This window comes from Chelonoidis abingdonii, chromosome 2 (genome assembly GCF_003597395.2).
Source record: "Chelonoidis abingdonii isolate Lonesome George chromosome 2, CheloAbing_2.0, whole genome shotgun sequence".
Lineage (NCBI taxonomy): Eukaryota > Metazoa > Chordata > Testudines > Testudinidae > Chelonoidis > Chelonoidis abingdonii.
The window spans coordinates 64,367,534-64,387,636 of NC_133770.1; the positions used below are offsets into that span (position 1 = coordinate 64,367,534).

At 42.0% G+C, this 20,103-nt stretch overlaps 1 protein-coding gene across 1 annotated transcript in view; it reads right to left on the reverse strand.

Annotated features, from left to right (window-relative positions):
* IGF2BP3 (insulin like growth factor 2 mRNA binding protein 3) overlaps positions 1 to 20,103 on the reverse strand; it is a 174,656-nt gene that overhangs the window by 64,252 nt on the left and 90,301 nt on the right. The window contains exons 4-5 of the mRNA XM_032773880.2: positions 15,407 to 15,458; positions 15,244 to 15,307 (exon numbers count right to left, since the gene is read on the reverse strand). Coding sequence (XP_032629771.1) covers positions 15,244 to 15,307; positions 15,407 to 15,458 — 116 coding nt within the window. The remainder of the gene's footprint in view (positions 1 to 15,243; positions 15,308 to 15,406; positions 15,459 to 20,103) is intronic.

Below are 20,103 nucleotides of genomic sequence, written 5' to 3' on the forward strand. Positions count from 1 at the left end.
CCCCTAGCGTACGCAGACTACACTGACACCACCTCCCAGAACAATATTAGCCATGTCTCCTTTTGCTAGTATCTCTTATATCAGGCAGATGGTTTAACTATACTGGCAAATTAACTCTTTCTGCTGGTACAAGCCAAGACTATGTTTGAGGCTTTGCCAGTATTAGCTATACTAACAGAGCTGTACTAGCAAAGCCTTTGTATTGTGGACTAACCCTAAGGGCTTGTCTGCACTTACATTTTATAGTGCTCTAACCCCTCTGAGCGCAGCAAGTTTGAGCACTTTAAAGTGCTAGTGCGGACAACCTCCGAGCATTCCCCTCTCATGGAGGTGGATTACCAGGAGTTCTGGGAGAGCTCTCTCCCAGCACTCACACGTGACCACACTCACACTTCAAAGTGCTGCTGTGGAACTGTTCCCACGGCAGTGCTCTGAAGTTTCTAGTGTAGACATAGCCGAAGACAAAAAGTGTTCTTTTAAAACACAGCTAGCTAACAGGATTTGAAATACCACTCAGCACCCATTTCAGATAGAGTTTAAACACTTGAACAATATCAGCCAATTATGTTGTAACCTTGGGAGAGAATTAGCCAAAGAAATTCACTTTGGCAGTCGAGTTATTCCTTAAGATCCAAAGTGACTGTGAGGACTCTGATAATATCAACTCGAGTAACGCATACAACACGAGATTGCTTCTGACATTCACAGACATGCTCACCACCATGGAACGGCGCTTTTGGAGCTGGGAAACAAGCACAGAGTGGTAGGATCACATCATCATGCAAGCCTGGGATGACGAGCAGTGGCTGCAGAACTTTCAGATGAGAAAAGCCACTTTCATAGGACTTGTGATGAGCTTGCCCCCACCCTGCAGGGCAAGACATGAGATTGAGAGCTGCCCTGCCCATGGAGAAGCGGGTGGCTATTGCAATCTGGAAGCTGGCAACTCCAGACAGCTGCTGATCTGTTGCTAACTAGTTTGGAGTGGGGAAGTTGACCATTGGAATTGTGTTGATGCAAGTTTGCTGGGCCATTAATCGCATCCTGCTCAGAAGAACTGTGACTCTGGGTAACATGCATAACATTGTGGCTGGCTTTGCACAAATGGATTTCCCTAATTGCGGAGGGGTGATAGAACTGGAATGTGTGTCCCATCTGGCACCAGCCCACCTAGCCTCCGAGTAAGTTAATTGGAAGGGCTATTTCTCTATGGTTCTCCAGGCGCTTGTGGATCACTGTGGACATTTCATTGACATTAACGCAGGCTGGCCCGGAAGGTGCATGACGATGCATCTTTCAGAACACTGGCCTGTTCAGGAAGCTGCAAGCCAGAACTTTTTTCCCTGACCAGAAGATCACCCTGGGGAAGTCAAAATGTCCATTGTGATCCTTGGAGACAACACTTACCCTTTAATGCTGTGTGAAACCCTACACAGGGAGCCTTGACAGCAGCAAGGAACAGTTCAACAACAGGCTGAGTTGGTGCAGAAAGACTGTGGAGTGTGCTTTTGGCCATTTAAAGGGCCACCAGTGCTCTCTGTATGGGACGCTGGACCTGGACGATAACAGCATCCCCGTGGTTATAACCATGTGCTGTAACCTCCATAATATTTGTGAAGGGAAGGGTGAAAGATTCACTCAGGCATGGACCTCGGAGGTTCAACACGGTGAATTTGAACAGCCACAGAGCAGGTCTATTGGAGGGGCCCAGCATGGGGCTGCAAGGATTAGGGATGCCTTGAGGAAGCAATTTGAGGCTGAAAGCCACCAGTAACGTCTGGGTGTCCTAGAGTGAAGTGCAGTGGTTCTAATGTTAGTAGGAATCTGTGTTTGCTATATATGATACACTGACTTGCAGTGGCTGTTGCTTTCCTGGGCTAAGGTGTCTTTTACTTTATGCAATAATGAAGAACATTTTCAAAGCAAAAAAAATCTATTTATTGAAAAGAAACAACTGCTTAGGAAACAGAAATGGCAAGGGGGTGAGGAATAGGACAATCATAGATTTGCATATGTCCTGTTATCATACTCAACCTTCCTGTTTGGAGTGCTGTGCAATGACTGCAGCACTTCAAGATGGCTATATTGCATGGTGACAGTGGTTGAGTGCAGTGGGTAAGCGTCATTGTATTTAGGGCTGGGTGGTGAAGCTACAGGTGTTGGAGGCAGCTGGTGGTGATAAGAACCCAGATGCTGGGGAAAGTGGGTTGGAGGTGAAATGGGGGCACAAGGGAGATAGTTTTGAGACTAGGGCTGCGGGGGGGGGCAGATGCGGTAGTGCTCCGCCTGAATGACTACGAACTCCCGGATCGAGTCCGCTTGGTGCTCCATGATGCTCATCAGCCGCTCCGTACTTTGGTGCTGGCAATCCACACTCTGCTGGCAGACTCTCCTTTCACTCTCCTGCCACTCCTGCACTTTTTGATTTTCATTAAGGGGGTGCTGCATGACTTCATGCAGCATGTCCTCTTCACTTCTAGGTGGTCTCTTCCTGATTCTTTGCAGCCTCTCAGCCCGTGATAACACAGACAGCTGAGATCTCAAGGTTGCATCTGTAAAGACAAATGCAACACTTAACAGAGGCAGCATTGTTCACACCAGACAGATCAATGATTCCCCCATACCTAAGGAGGGCAGGCACAGTCTACACAATAGTATAATTTGCCCATCCCAAAGCAAGCACACACAACCCACGGGAGCCCCAAAATGGTGTGTAAGCACTTTCATGGCTGTACTGTCCTCTGGGTTTCTGTGCCTTGGGGAGAGCCAAAAACTGCAGGGGGCCCCTATACTGAACACAGTCCCCACATTTTCCACAGGAGTTTGTCCTGGAAGATCTTTTGCTGCTGAAGGTGACCTGGGAAGCAAGGGAGGTCTTCTACTACAATGCAGCTTCCTCCCTGGCCCATATGCAGCTTCCCTGTGAGCAGCAATAGTCCCCCTGCCCCTCACGGCACAGAGCTTGTTAGCCTGACTGGGACAAGGACCACAGTGGATCTCCCATGAAACCTGCGCAAGCGCATTTCCCAAGTTCTGGCTGAGACCTTTGAAGAGATCAGTGAGGCCGATTACCACGATGTGAGAGAGCACATTAATGCCCTATTCCACATCTAGGCATGCATACAGCCCTACCCCTCCTTGCCCCAAGAGCCCATACCAAATAACTTCCTTTCCAAAATAAAAGCTGCTTACCAGGAACCTCCTCTGGTGGTTGTCCTTCCCCAAGCACCGGCTGCCTCAACTGGCTACCTTCCCTCCTGACTTGAGAACTGCTCCTGGCTGCATGCATCTAGGAATGCTGGGGTGTCTTACTCCTCCTCAGCATCCTCGCTCCCACATTCTACTCCTGCCCTGTTGGACTGGGCTCCAAAGTGCTCATGGTGGTACTCGGAGAGGAGGTGGGGTCACCCACAAGTCTCGTGTCCAGCTCTTTGTAAAAACAGTAGGTCGCGGGGGCAGCACCAGAGTGACCACTTGCCTCGTGGGCTTTGCAGTAGGCATTCGACAGCTCCTTCTCTTTAACCCTGCACTGCAGTGCATCCCAGTCATGGCCCCCTTTCCATCATGTCCCTTGATATCTGCCTGAAGGTACTGTAACGCCTACGGCTGGGGCGCGGCTGGGACTGGACAGCTTTCTCCCCCTGAACAACTGATGAGGTCCAGCACCTCGCCATTGCTCCATACTGGGGATCGCCTGGTGCATGGAGGCATGGTCATCTGGAAAGATTCGCTGAGAGCAGTCCACGCCTGGCTGAGCAAAAAGGAAGGGGATTTTCAAAATTCCCAGAGAATTTAAAGGGCGGGTCTGATGGTTGGACACCTGAGGGCAGGGCAGTAGAGTTCAAACTGATGACCAGAGTGGCTAGAACAGGCATTGTGGGACACTTTTGGAGGTCAGAGTGCATTAACAGACCAGGGAGTCCACACTGGCACTGCAGCGCTCCAGCGGGGGTGCATCACATGTTATTCCACTCGCCAAGGTGGAGTACCAGGAGTGCTCTAGCCGCGGAGTCAGAGCGCTCTACGTGCCTTGCCAGTGAGAACGGGTCATGAGTTAGAGTGCACAGGGCTACTTTAATGCACTGTAACTTGCAAGTGTAGCCATGCTCTTAGTCAGGAGCACAGGTTACAAAACAGACGACATCTGACACAATAGAAAGGTGTTGAAATGCATTTGCACTAGTGGCTAAATGGTGTTTCAAATACTAATAGATACTAATATTCATCCCTTCTTATCAACTGCTGAGACTAGACCACTTCCACCTTAACTAAATTGGCTCGTTAGCACTGACCGCCCCACTTGGTAAGGCAACTCCCATCTTTTCATGTGCTATAATACATATTCTGCTTATTGTATTTTGCACTCCATGCATCTGATGAAGTGCGTTTTAGCCCACGAATACTTATGCCCAAATAAATGTTTTAGTCTCTAAGGTGCCACAAGGACTCCTCAGTTTGTTTTGTTTTTTAAATAGCTAGTTGGATTTTTTTTTTTTTTTTTAAAGGCATCTTTCCCCCTTGGAGGGACCCACTAATTAACACCAACCCTCTCCCACTAAGCTCCACTAATTCCCACCTTCCTCCTCATTCTCATTGTTTTTGGGCAAAAGGAGGAACAGAGCAATTACAAGAGCATTCCTCACTCTGCCTCATACAAGAGGCAAAGCATGGAGCGGAGCTCCCTTCACCAAGTCTCATCTACTCTGGGAAGCAACACTGAATTTAACATAAAGAACATAAGGACAGCCATACTGGGTCAGACCAATGGTCCATCTAACCCAAGATCCTGTCTTTGACAACAGTGGCCAGTACCAGAGTGAGTGTCCAGAACAGGGCAGTTGGAGGGATTCACCTCATCTTCCTCTCCCAGCTTCTAGCAGTCAGAGTTTAGGGTCACCCTGGGCATGGGGTTGCATCCCTGACCATCTTGGCTAATAGTCATTAACATATCCTCCACTTTTTTTTAACCCAGTTATACTTCTGCCCATCTCAACATCCCATGGCTACCAGTTCCATAGGTTAATTGTGCACTGCATGAAAAAGTACTTGTTTGTTTTAAATCTGCTGTGTATTAATTTCTTTAGGTGACCCCTGGTTTTTGTATTGTGGGGAAGGGTAAGCAACACTTCTCTATGCACTTTTTCCACACCATTCATGATTTTATAGATCTCTATTATCCCTTAATCAGTTCTTTCCTAAACTGAAGAGCCCTAATCTTTTTAGTCTCTCCTTGTAAGGAGCCCATTCCATGCCCTGGATCATTTTTATTGCGCTCCTCTGAACCTTTTCTAGTTCTACTATATCCTTTTTGAGATGACACAACCAGAACTGGACACAGTACTCAAGGCGTGGGTGCACCATGGATTTATATAGTGGCATTATGACATTTTCAGACTTATTTTCTACCCTTTTCCTAATAGTTCCCAACAGACTGTTAACCCTTTTCCAGTGCTGCTGCACTTCGAGCTGCAGTTCTCAGAGAGCTACCCATGGTGACCCCAAGATCTGTTTTGTGAGCAGTAACAGCCAATTTAGAAACCATTATATGCATGTCATTGGGATTATGTTTTCCCATGTCCCTTACTTTGCACTTATCAGTGTTGAATTTCATTCGCCATTTTATTTCCCAGTTACCCATAATACAAAACAGTTTAGTCCATCTCGAGTCAGCCACTACCAGCTGACATTTTTAAAATAAACAGTCCTCAACCTGGTCTACTCATAAAACATAGATCAAGCTAGCTATATCACTCAGAGGTGTGAAAAATTCACACCCCTGAGACCCAAAGTTAAGCTGACCTAAGCCCCAGCACATACACTGCTAGACTGATGAAAGAATTCTTCAGTCAAACTAGCTAGCCTTTTGAGAGGGTGTATTTGCTATAGCAATGGAAAAACCCCTCCTGTTGCTATATCAAGTGTTTACACCACAGTGCTGCTATAGTGCTTGTACTATAGAAACGTCCCTTGTCTACACCAAGTACTGTCCTTGTGTTAATGTGTTATCAATGCAATGTTCTTTCCCAGTGCAGAAAAGACCCTGGACAATGAAAAACAAACCCAACTTTGTGTGGAAAGTATGACAGTGTTATTCCTTTCCCATTAAAGTAGGGGAGGAACACACTAACTCTAACCACCAAAGGTGCCTGTCAAAAGAATTTCAGAGATAGCACATAGGTAGAAAGTGCCCCCCCCCCCCCATATTCTTTCCATTATAGTGTTACTCCCAGGGAAAAGAAAGATCTTTTAAAAAATTGGTATTGTTAAATAGCGCAGGATTGCCCTATGATAGAAAAGCTTTCTGAGAGCAGGATTCTTTTGGATTTAAATGTCATGACAGTTTACAGCAGAAAAAGTCAGCAATGTGGATGAACTAGGAGATATACTGAATCTAGGAAAAAACGGAGTGACATGCACAGTACTGTAAATACCTGTTCACTAACTTAACCTTTGCTTGGAAAAAAGTTATATTTGTGGGGAAGGTTTATTGCTATGTCATAGGTGGGGCTGGTAGTGCTGCCTATTATTAAGGTTTTCTGACACTTTCCATTATAGACCCTGTTTTCAGTTTTATCCATCTGGGGTGAAGATTTCCATGCTCATATCTGCCTCAGGCTCATTTTTACACCCACAAGGCAGACATAAGCCTGGAAAAAATTTTAAGACTTTAGCCAGAACAGTTTGAGAACAAGGCTACAGAAAAATACATAATTATGTCCATGTTACATATTTCTGGCAACCTTTTCTTTAAAAAGTTTTAGTGCCCTCATTCTTTAGAGCAGGGTTGTAAGACCAAGAAAACTGTGGTTCACATACGTGCAGTAAACACTTGGGGCATATGCATACTACAACTGTGCCATCGTAGTGCCATAGTGTAGATTCAGTGATGCTCAAACAGCGGGTCAGGACCCTAAAGTGGGTCATGACCCCATCTAAATGGGATTGCCAGGACCAGCATTAGACTTGCAGAAGCCCAGAGCTGAAGCAAAAGCCTGAAGCCCCACTACCCTGGGCTGAATCTGATGCCTGAGGGCTTCATCCTGGACAGCCGGGCTCAGGTTCAGCCCCCCACCCCCCACCAGGGGTCATGTAGTAATTTTTGTTGTCAAAAGAGGATTGTGATGCAATGAAGTTTGAGAACCGCTGACGCTTCCTACACTGACAGAAGGGGTTTTTGATCTATATAGTTAATTCATCTCTCCAAGAGGCAATACTAGATCGATGGAAGAATTGTTCTGCAGCTGAGGTGCATTTATACCATGCGCTAGGACAACTTAACTACAGTGCTCAGGGCATTAAGCTTTTCACAGCCCTGAGACACGTAGCTAGGTTGATCTCATTTTTAAGCATAGACCAGGCATTGGATTTTAGCAGCTAAATTCCTCAAAAGACTCCAACTGCACTGAGGGTATGGCTACACTTGTAGCTGTACAGCGCTGCCGCGGGAGCACTCCCACAGCAGCGCTTTGATGTGCGAGTGTGGTCACAGCGCCAGCGCTGGGAGAGAGCTCTCCCAGCACTGCAGGTACTCCACCTCCCCATGGGGATTAGCTTACAGCACTGGGAGCCGCGCTCCCAGCACTGGGGCACTGTTTACACTGGCGCTTTACAGTGCTGTAACTTGCTGCGCTCAGGGGGGTGTTTTTTCACACCCCTGAGCAAGAAAGTTGCAGCGCTGTAAAGCGCCAGTGTAGCCAAGGTCTGAGCATGTTCCAGTCTGGGACTGAGCAGGACTTTCCCTCCAGTTGCAGTTTTGGGTTGCTATCGGCCATGCCAGGCAGGTCCAGGCCCCTGAACCGAGAGTAGGGAGACCCTCTCTCCTGTGCTCTTAAAGACCTCCCTCCTGGGCAGGCAGCATTTGATCTAGATGCAGAGAGCCCTAGGAGTCTCAGACTGAGTGCCCAAAATTAGTGGATATATTTTTAACCTTGATCTCTCTCTGTCTTAGAAAATCCCTATCTGACCTCAGAGGACGTTATGAAAATAAATTAATATTGGTGAAGCACCAGTATGCTATATAGTGAGGACTGCCAAAGAAAAGTCAATGAGGAAATCAGTAATTCTGGGGTTTGAATAGTGCGCAGCAAATAAGGCACAGGCCACACATTGACTAGCTGCTCATTAATTGACCACCATCCATCCTCTGCATTGCATGAGGCAGGTGTCCTGCAAAAAAAGGAACATGTGATTATGGAATTGAAGACTGTATCATAATGCACAAGGGGCAACTTTAATTCTGACATTTCCCAACTTCTGCAACCTTAATGTTTTTATATATTTTGTGCTTAATAAAAAGATGAAGAGGGGACTGAGTGGAAAATAAGTCATTTTAAAAGGTGGTGGCAGGCCCATCGATGAGTCCTGCCCATCCCCTCCAATATCTTATTCCTTCCTACATTTGTTTGCCAAGTTCACGAATTGTCTCCTTCTAACCCTCAAACAAAATGCTTCAAGCTGCTTTTGCTTCAAGAAAAAAGCTTTATGGCAGAATCCCAGCACTGTTATAAGCAACCCTACACCAAACCAGCGCATAGCTTTCTTACATATGTTTAAGGAAATATTAGTGCCTGCATCTCATCTATATATACACACCGTACATGACACAGCAACGACTGCGCAGCCCTGCGTGTTTTCAGTGCAACATAAGCAGGATTTTTCTAATTACTATATAGATCCGAACTTATTGCTGTGATTTCATTAAGTCAGTACTTGCTTAAATACAAAGAAAGTAGTGAGAACTGGAAAAGGGGGTGGGAGGAGAAGAAATAAACGTAAAAGATGAGTAGGGACTAGAGTGGGAAAAAGTGTACTATTGGATTAGATTTACTTATTTTTACTAATTAAAACTACAGTAAGTGACCCTCCCATGCTCCGGATGACCTAACAAACCACTGAAGTTCATTTTAAACCCACCTTCCGTAACAAAGTTACTCCTCTCAGAGCCAACCAATTGCCCAACAATTTAAACACTAAATCACAACAGCTATCATATCTCTGTATTCTTCAACCACCTCCTCCTCAAATCCTTGGGAGGAAAGATGGCCCTTGCAGTGTGACCAGAAGATTAACTAATCCAGGCTTCAGTGGAGCAGGTGAGGAAGCAAACCACACTTCAGAAGCTCCTACTCATTTACAACAAGAGGACTCCAGCACCTTTGTTGATCTCAATGGTATCAGCATGGCACGAAGAAATAAGTGGTATCTCAATCCCACTAGAAGCGCCTTCCAGCCAAAGCAAATAGGAAATAATAATGTTTGCAGATGGAAGGGGTCAAAGGAGGAGAAGAAAATCTAATGGATGAAAATGTTTCCTGTTCTTGGTCCTGCTAGTGAAGGCAGGGGGCTGGACTCAATGACCTTTCAGGGTCCCTTCCAGTTCTACAAGATAAGTATATCTCCATATATTATTATAACCCGTATATCTAGCACTATTTGCAGAGTGGACAACAGTGAGACTGCATACACTGAGAACCTCTCTTCCTGGCACCTGTGTGACCAGTGCCATTTCAAAACACCAACTCAATAGAGCAAAAATGAGGTGATCCAACAGGACAAATGGTACTTAGTCACCCTTAGCTCAAATCTCATGAGACTCTGCATAGTTAACATGAAAGACTTGTTTAATGGAAGGTTGGTGAACAACTTGTATCAGGAGGCACCACTTGTACTGCCAAACTCTGGCCTACAAACTATCTACTCCCCAGATGTGAAAAAAATAACAGTGGCTTGGTGGAGATAAAGGGGAGAAGCTGAGAGAGAGAAGAGTTGGAGAGCACTGAACCTGTTAACACCAGGAGGTGACACCCCAAAGCTTGTTTAATTCAGTCTGTTAAAAAAAACAAACACCACTCTATGTCAGTCAACTGCAAGAGTGAGAAGAGGTGATCAACTGGACAGGATGCTCACAGTACAAGTATTTTAAATCAGAGAGATTGGTACCAAAACAGAATGTTTAGAAGAGGGCAATGGCCATTGTTCATAACCTGTTACACATAAACCAGTGAACTCGCTCAGAAATAAATGGCTTCCTGCATTAGAATGAAAGAAATATTAGGTATATCATGCTTTCATGTAAGCTCTTGGTTTCAAATCAAGAGCAGCAGGTCTTGTTATGGTCTTCTCATCAGCTCCCAAGGCAAGTGTATCTGTCGCTCTGTCCCTCTCATGCTGTGGTAGGCTGAACAATATTCTTAACTGCTGAACACCACACCTTCCCCTTTAAGATTCCACGTCTTATGGTTAACCAGTTATTTGCTGGTGTTCTGATGGCACCAAAGATTATGCGGGGAAGGTATTTCACTCCGAAGCCCAATCTGTGTCTACAATACTAGAAAATTTTTCCAGTGGACACATTTGCATGAAGGTCTTGGATGGCAGCATTTCTTTTGCATAATTATATTCTTCTGCATTTAAATACCAGTATTTCTTTCATAAGTAGTTTTCAACATTAAAAAACAACATAAAACCACAATAGAAATATAACAGACTATAATTTCACAAAACTCAGGATTTTCACTGTTTGGTTCCTATAGCAACCTTAGTTCTGCCCCCTTGCAGCACATTTTGCAACAGTATTTGATACATGATCAAGAATTTATGCAATAACAAAATGTTTCAGATATGTACCTGTCCTTAAAAAGGTATGGTTTCTTTGTGCTATATACTGTCCAGTGTCATAACAGCATATTCTAATGCATATATGTGTCTCATAAAACAAACATACGTAAGTGCAGCTTTCAAATGCTAATACTTATCAGGTTATCTATATCTGAAAAGGCATACATCCTTAAGGTCTAAGCACTGTAGCCAAAAATTAAAATATAGTCAGTTTCAAAACAGAGCCAGCAGGTATTCATCCCCAACCCGAAGAAAATAATCAACCACAATAAAACCAGATCCAAACAATACTCCTTCCCCTCCCTTCACCCCCAAACATTCGCCCATAAAATGACCCTCCCTTGCAAAAGCCCAGGTAAAGAGATGGGTTCCGTAACATGCCTTGGGGGTCAACAAATGTGGGTTATTTTAGACCATGGAGGGAAATGATGAGAAGGGTTTTGAAGTTTACAGCAAAGGGCATGATTTTGACCTACTGCATAAGTTTCTAAGTGGCTTGGGACCTCACAATCAACAGGCTCTTCCATTACACAAATGGGCTCCAGTACCTAAGTTGATTGTGAGTTTGTCAAGATGGCACAAGGAGAGACACTCTCTCAAAAGGTAGGTCCCAAGCCACTTAGGGACTTAAACAGTAGGTCAAAATCATTCCCTTCAACTCTACCCTGAAATCAATAAGCCGACAATGCAAGTCACAGACCACTGGGCTCATATGTTCCCACTGAGATATGCTGCTGAAGAGGGCTGCAGTATTCTATATCAGTATCTGGATTGATCTAAGACGTGTAGCCCCAGGTAGAATACATTACAGGACTCCTGTCTTGAGATGGCAAACACAGCAATCACAGTAGCTAGGCTTGCAGCCTCTTAAAGGAACAGTCAGAATTTTCTAGTCAGATGAAGACTTGGGGGGAGGGGAGGAGCGAGGGAGGGAAGGAGAGAGACGGGGACCACCCCTTATTTCTGGTCACTGCTACTACACTGTAACAGCCAGTGGAGATTAGACATCAGAAACCAGATAGAATCCTCAGCTTGTCTTTTGATTGCTTCCCTTAGAAGGCAAGTATCATCTCCACCCGCTAACTCATCTGTCCCCCCATCTCACCCAGATAACAGCACTGGCTAAAAGGGCTGAGCTGGATACACAGCTGAGGGACAACTCATGCATCCTCATCAACTGTTCCATTGGCCCCAAATAAACATGGAACAAGATAGGAGACTAGATGGAATGCTGTGGGACTCCAAATGACACCACCTTTAGGAATGAACAGCAATGGCCCACCCCAAACAGCTCACAGCAAAGGAGGAATGAGTCCCCTGACAGCTGCCCTATCCACTCTTGTACCATCCAGAATTTGATATCCTACATTTACTCAGTCTACTATTTTCAAAGTTCAAAACATTGTCTTTCTTGAAACAGTTTTCTTCTGGCAGAAAAAAAGCACCAAACCTTTTCCAGCACTGACTACAGGCCAACGTTAAATACAAAGAACACCAAGGCATACATGTCTGAGCTGTCTGATCACAACCTGAAGAAAACTAACTTGGCAATTTCCCCCACATTTTGAGAACACAAAAGGCAGCCTTAGAAGTTTGTTTCTGAACTAAAACAAAGACATTTTATTTCAAAACAATAATGCTTTTAAAGATTCTAAACAACTGCAGACAGGTTCAATATCATCTCAGTCTTCAGAGAGTCTTCAGTATTTTAGCATTACCAACACACATGCTGTTATATATTTCTGCTAATACACACTTCAACAAGGAAATACACTATAAATTCAACTATTGCTTAAAATGGTGCTGCAGCTGAGATGTGGCCAGCTTTATATGTTACTATTAGCCACAGCTTGTAAACCAACCCTACTAAATGCTAGCTTTATATTTAGTTGAATTGCAGTAGCCCCTAGATGCCCCAGTCAGGATCAAGGCCCCACTGCTGGAAGCACTATACAAATACACATGAAGGCATGGTCTCTGGCTCAAAGTAGTTTGCAATCTAAGAGCTTTATTAATCCTAAACATATCCTAAATGTGAAACCAGTATCAGCTGTTGAGTTCAATTGTCATAAGCAGCTTCATAAAGCCCAGTTCTCATTCGTATTCAGACTGACCACTATATTAGTGAAATCAGAGCTCATTAATTTTATAGCCATTACTTACCACTTGAACCTGTTTCAAGTAGCAAACTTCAGCTGTGCCTCAAAATCCAGCCAACTGAAAATCAACATCAGTCAATAAAAGAGAAAAGCCATGTGTACCCTTGCAACAGTTAATTTTCATGACAGAGGCCTCACAGAGCTTTTCTTTTTAAATATAGACACATGCACCTGGCTACTTCTCCTGTTTGTGGCCTCTAAAAGATGAGAGTTCATATCCAACTACCCAACCATAGTTAAAGGCCTAACCACACTTTCTATCAGGAACCATAATTAGCCCTTTGTAACCTGTGAGTCCACATTTTAACATCCACAACACATTCTCTTCATCCATCTGTTCATTAGGTTTCTATCCAATACAAGTACTGACAGCTATGCTAGAGTGTACACCTCTAACTCGATATAATGCTTTCCTTGGGAGCCAAAAAATCTTACTGCATTATAGGTGAAACCGTGTTATATTGAACTTGCTTTGATCGACCAGAGTGCTCAGCTCCACCCCCCCGGAGCACTGCTTTACCACGTTATATCCACATTTGTGCTATAATCGAGTGGCGTTATATCAAGGTAGCGGTGTACTACAAATTCCACACAACCCTTCATTATTCAAAAGTTCCATCCAATATTCACTTCAATCCCTACTCCAAAGTTTACATTTGCCTCTAGTTCATCTGCCTCAAATGAGCTATTTTCAATTATTTGATTTCCTTTCCCCATGAATAACAAAGTTTGTTCTCAATGGACCAGTGACTGTCTGTCTTATCGTATCTATTTGTGATTAACTTTAAAAACTGTATTTTAATAAGGAATCTATACAGGAGTACAGTAGCAGCAAGCCAGTTGCCAGTTGTTGCACCTACCTCTAAGATTAGCAAAAAGACATGAAACATTCAAGAAGTCATGTCATAGTTTCTAGATCCAAAGCATGGATTACACAATTCCATGGGGTATTTTCAGACACATTTTGTTCTAATATTCTCAAAGCCATGTTCTGACACATGACAAAGTTTAAATGCGGTTCCAATATCTTTTATTCTTTTGATGTTAAACATTCATAAATTTTACTACAAAATCATTAAGACAGAATTTCAAGGCAAGACGGACTCCCAAAACATGGAAGTTTTCAAAGGAAAAGAAAATTAAACAGCAACTCAATCTCTGGATCCCTGATACACTTCCTCTTAAAGGAAAACTGCTTATGTCACATGTTCCACAAGTGAAATTCGTTTAGATTGCATTAATTAGCAGAAACATTAAAAAAATGCTGGGGAGCAAAATGGAATTACTGAATTATGGGTTGGTGCAAATGTTATACCACTATGTACCGTAAGAAGTAAGAGTGCATCTCAGCTGCTGCTTATAGTTAGCCACAAGGTGGCAGGAATTTCAAAGTTAAAAGAGCCCAAAATTTCTGTACGTTTTTTGTACTGTTGCAGTTAGGAGAGGAGAGTGAAGGAGCATGCCTGTCTGTGCTCCAGATACAAAGATGGAATATCTGAGATGTCTCAAGAAAGACAGTCCCTCATCAATCTTGGAAAGCAAAATTATACATACATTAATATATCTAAAGTTATACAAAATTTAAATACAAAGGCAATCTTCTATCCAGTAAGTGAAATTATAAAAAATAATTTAAGAAGATTAAAATATGATAGCTTTGGATTAAAAGACGCCAAAAAACATAGATACAAGCAAATAAATCAACAGGCAATGGATGCTAAGTTAAAAAAGACAGAATAATTCATATAATCAGAATAAGGCAAATAGATCATTTCAAGTTACACGTTTATTTAAAAGCAGTAGCAACTTTGCAACTGACAAAACATTCAATCTTCAGAGGAGATTTTGACCAAAACTAGCAAAATCCAGAAAGGGCACACCCCCAGGAGGTAACGAAAATGCAAGGGCAAAACCAGGCCTGTAGCTTTACTAAGAGTTTTTAGCAATGTTTTACAAGCCTGATCCAAAGCCCACTGACAGAAAATGAGGGTATTTATTGGAGTCAGTGGGGTTTTGATCAGCTCCTAAGAGAGAGATTTGTGGTAAATAATTTTACCCAATTCTGAATTCACATGTCTTCAGGATTTCAAATATTAGAAAAAGCAGGAGAGAAAGTTGGTGTACAACTGACATGAGGTAAAGAGGAGAATCTTTCCTAAGGTGCAACTGAACAGAAGCAAAAATATATGTACAGACACTCCCGGGGTTAAGCAAGACCTAACTTACACAAATTCACACTTACGGAAAAAGTTCCATAAGCCAGAAATAGGATTTTCGAATTGTGGAATTTTTTGCGTAACATACGGGTATATATTTCCGACTTACGCAAAATCTGAGTTACACAAGGCTTTCTGGAACGGAACAAATGCGTAAGTCGGGGAGCATCTGTACTACTTCACATCAAGATACGCTGAGCTCAGATTTATGAGTTAAACTATAAAAACAAAGTGAACAAAAATATACTTACTGTCTAGCCTGGTCCTTATTGGCGTATGTTACATTTACTACTGCAGTCTCTGTGTCCGTGTTCACTAGAGGGGAAAATGCAACAGAAGAAAAAATTAAGTTCACTTCCCACTCACTTCACCCTCTATAAATCTGAAAGCAATTTGAGTTTAGAGCGTGTGTACCTTGCTCACAGTTCTCCACTGTTCCATATTGAGCTAACAAACTATCCAGCACCTATCAAAGGGAAAAGAAGTTGCAAATTTGAGTTTCAAAATTTCTTGACAAAAAGGCACCACTTGTCATTACACTATACACTAGAACTTGTAAATTGTAGAATGCATAATATTCAAGAGAACTTCCCACTTTGGGCTTGGGGATGGAGGATATTCATGCAAGGGTGCAAGCAGTTTTTGTTCCTTTTTTCCAACCCTCCCAACTTCGAGATCTGCATTTGAAATCTCATATATTTGGTTTATCCTGAGCTCTCATCTACATGAGGGGATTGACAAAAATAATAAGCTATTCTGGTCAAATTCTCCATGTAGACAAGCCCTGGGTGACCCAGAAGCAGCAATCACTTGACAACCATGTAGAAGTTGTGGCGGCCTTGTGTTTTGGAAGAAGGGCAGGAGGAGAAATCAGTATGGAGAAAGATTAAGGGGAAGAACTACAATCTCAATTAGCTCTTTGTCTAAGCAATCACTTTCTCCATAACCATACTGGAAAAATATCATCATAATTTTAGAAAAGGATGAGAAAATATAAAATATTCCAGACAGAGCCAGTTTTCAGACATACTTGGTAAAGTCAGAAGTCTCTGTTATCGCCCCATCTTCCTCCATATCAAAATCCTTTAACCTTTTCCTAAACCTACATTGTTTTAAAATTTAATTTTCTTCCCATTAAGAATTTGTTGAATAATAGAAACAACTGTTCAGCAGTAACTGGTATAGACGGCAATCACGTTATTATGGTTCAACAGATTTTAACATTTTATATTAAGTCATAAATCCTGTTAAGGTATTAAAGCAATGCCTAAGCAGTTTGCAATTCACACGGAGCAACAAAAACTAAATCTGCAACCTGTGAGGTGTCACATACACCATTTTCTCTACAAATATTCACTTAAAGTTAAATATGTAGCATAATACTGATGAGGGGAGGAAAACTATTTGGTATGAAGAAAAAATCCATGTGCATCAGAACAGCACAGCTCACAATTCCTATAAATCTGTAACAACCACAACTAAGACAAACATGCAAAATAATTGGTCTTTAAAATAAAGCAAATACGACTTCAAAGCATGATATGTTTCTATGAGAAATTAGAAGTGTACCAAGAAAAACATTTATTGATATACTGTAGACATTCAGTACAATGTAAAAAACAACTCTGAACTGAACTGCAGTTTATTCCTTTCTCTGCCATTTATTAAATAGGAAATATACGCAGAGTTGAAATGTAACTTTTCTAGTCAGACACATAAATGTCAGTACATCGTTCCCCAAATTCAGTCATGAAGAACAACCCTGAACAGCAGTATTTTCCCGATCTACTTCATTTAGGAACCATTAAAAACAGTTTTCTGACAGCACTTGGTCTATTACACAATAGTTTAAAAGTTTAAATTCTTCCTTCATTCAGCTAGAAATTTGTTAGGCGGTGTAATTAATTTAAGCAAGCTCCTTTTGGGATAATCCTGTAGAAACTGGAGACTTCTCTGAAACCCATCTGAAATTCCAAAATTGAAAACTGATTCACACTAACTTTTTTAAAATACAAACACGCTGTTACTAAGTATCACTGACGCTAAGACTTCAGGAGGGTTAAAAAAGGGATCTGACATTTATATGGAAAATATATATATGGAAACTAACTAGAGTACATGTGCAAGAGTCATGGGATTTTCTGACTTCTTGCTTTAGGACATAAACCAGCTACTCACCCACTGTCCGGGATTAGAGAGAGAAAATGTCTCCCATAGGTAATAATTTATGCAATAACCTTGCCACAATAGAAATAAGTGGAATATCCAGAGCACCCATTAGCATCAGTATCCCACTGTACTAGGTGCTGTCCACAGTGCAAAAGCAAGGCAGACCCTTGCTTCAAAAAGCCTCTATAAGTGTTTTTCTTGTGATAGGACAGTAGACTAGACAGTCCATTGTCTGATAACGCAATTTCATTTCTACATTATATCAACACCACTGCTGTGTCACTGACTATCAAGTATAAATAATATCATGTATAAATAATGTAACTATTCTGTTTTTTCACAAGTTTATGTTTAAAGTTACAATTAAATTCTGTAATGATCAGCCAACTCAAGTTCACCGAGGTCCAAAACTGCAGTATCTTACATTTGATTTTTTGTTTTTATTTTAATCATGTGTTATAAGAACACGACTGAAATTCCCAGTGTTCTGTACAGCTTTGCAGAATAAAATTTCTCCAATATTTTGTAAACTGGTTATATGTGTGTATTAAATTTGTGTCCTGTCCCAAAGATTTTTAAATATACACTGCAATTCAGAAAATGCCACCAGCTTTTGAGGGGAGGGAAAGCGCTGAAGGAGATGGGGAAATGATGCTTTAGATTTATAGTTAGTTTATTTCATTCTAACAGCACATAACTGATACTACTATCTTTAAAGATTCTGAATTCTTCAGGGAAAAACCAAAAACTCCTCTTTCATTTTTTTTCAGAATGTTGCCTACACAACACTAAAAACAAAACAGAACAAAAACCAACCCACACAACAGGAGCTTCTTATTCATTCTAAGAAGTCACATCTGTGACACATCACACTTTTGTGATTAATAAAGATATCCATCCTGCACATTCAGCATCCCACTCTCTTCACCACCACTCATTCTCTTCCCTGTTTCCCTTCTGTGCTGCCACAAACAGGGACAAAGTTAGTCACGGTTTTAACACACAAGTAACTTGAGTTCCCTTTTTCTCAGAAGAATTGCTTTACCGAACAGATTTAAGAAGTTCCCTCAAAGGACTGGAAGCAAATCCAACATCCTTTCAGAAAAACAGTAGTAATCTTGTTGGGTCAAAGAAATATGCCATCATGATAGCATTGTCTTCATTATAAACCTTGATTTTCCCAGCCATCTTAAGTCTCAAACAGCAAGGCATTAAGGATAATTGACACTGAGAGATTAACACCTAATCAAATTGTATTTAACTGTATTAGAAAAAAAATAATAGCAGCTGTTGGTGTATGCACTCCACTCTTGTACTTTTTGCTCATCTTTATGTTCTGTTTTCCCTCCATATGTTTTTATATCAACTCTAGTTTCTACTCCCAACCTTCCTCTTCCAGATTTACTTTCCACTCTGTTTTGCCTTACCTTTTCCCTCCCCCCTTAATTTTCATCCCTAAAACCCAAAGCCTCTAGTTCTGCTGTAAAACAAACATGTTTTGTTTAAGCGGCTCTTCTGCAACACTCTCTCCATGTACAGCCTTGTTGGGCAATCAGAACAAAATTCAAAGCCAAGTTGGTGGTGCAGCCGCAATTCTGATGAGCAGCTGAAAAGAAAAGTTCATTTGTATAAATATTTAATCTAAGCTAAAAGAAAAAGTCATTCCTTTTCCTAAAGCCCTAGTTCCAGCATTTGTCTAAACAGGGTCTCCCTCTCTTGTTATAGCACAGATGTCTCCCTCACAAAAAGCTGCAGCCTTATACTGTGGACTTTCATTCATCAGACTCTAAAGCCAACTCTGACTTCATTATAAATACTGTTACCGTACACCAACTGAGCCCCAATCATAACTGCTTTATAGGCTGTTCAACGAGAAAATTTCACTCTTGAGTAGCAGGGTAACTCAAATTTACAATTTACAAATATTTTGTTTCCCATGCAGGTTTTGCATAATTTATTCATTCAAGGGATTCTACTTCTAACTAACTGAACTGTTCAGCTGAACATAGGACTGTGCACTTTCAGAGCAACATGGGTATTTCACGCAACTCTTATTGCTCTAGCTCTAGGCCTTTTATTGTGGTACGGCAAAGCACGTCAGTCTCAAGATGTCAAGACCGCAAGCAAAAGAGGATTAAAGAACCACACCATATTTCTTCCACTGATGAGCTGGATTCTAACATTAACTTCTGAATTCTTTTCTTCTCACGTAGAGCAATTAGATTAATTTGTCCAAATGTCTTTCATGAATTTGTTAACAAACATGCTTACAACACAACCAAAATGGCAAACAATGAGGTCAGGACAGATGAAAGGAGGATGAGGACCAAACAGTATGACCATGTGCGGATTTTTTTTTTGTGGGCGGGGGAAGGTGGGGGAGAAGGTTTGCAGGCACATAATAGATGCAGGGATTCCAAGGGCCAGAAGGGATCATTTTGATCATCTAGTCTGAGTTAGAATGCAGCCAGGGAACTTCCCCAACACTTGGTAAACATTCCAGGGGATTTTTAAAACAATCAGGGGGAAAATGAAGTTGTTTGTACTGTGTCTTTAAAAAAGGAGTTGAGAATGAAAGTTGGTGAGGTGAGAAAGACGTGGTGGTTGGGGAGGAAAGCGGAGGTCGGGAAAACAAACAGGTGAGGGAGAGACTGGTTCAAGGTAAACACACTTCAGCCCCTAAAGCCAGGTCTACACTTCCATTCTGCTGGCACAGCAATGACAGTTAGGGGTGTGAATTTTTTTTAAAAAACATAGCTCTTTTGCAAAAGGCCTAGTGTGGCCAAAGTTATAGTGGCACATAAGTGCTTTGGGCACAATAACTGAGACTATGCTATGAGGACTCTTCTAGCATTGCTGGACGGGCAAAACTTACGTGCAGACAAAGCCTTAGTAACGAATAGTAGCCGTAATATAAAAAGTCAATATCTTCAAAGAGATTA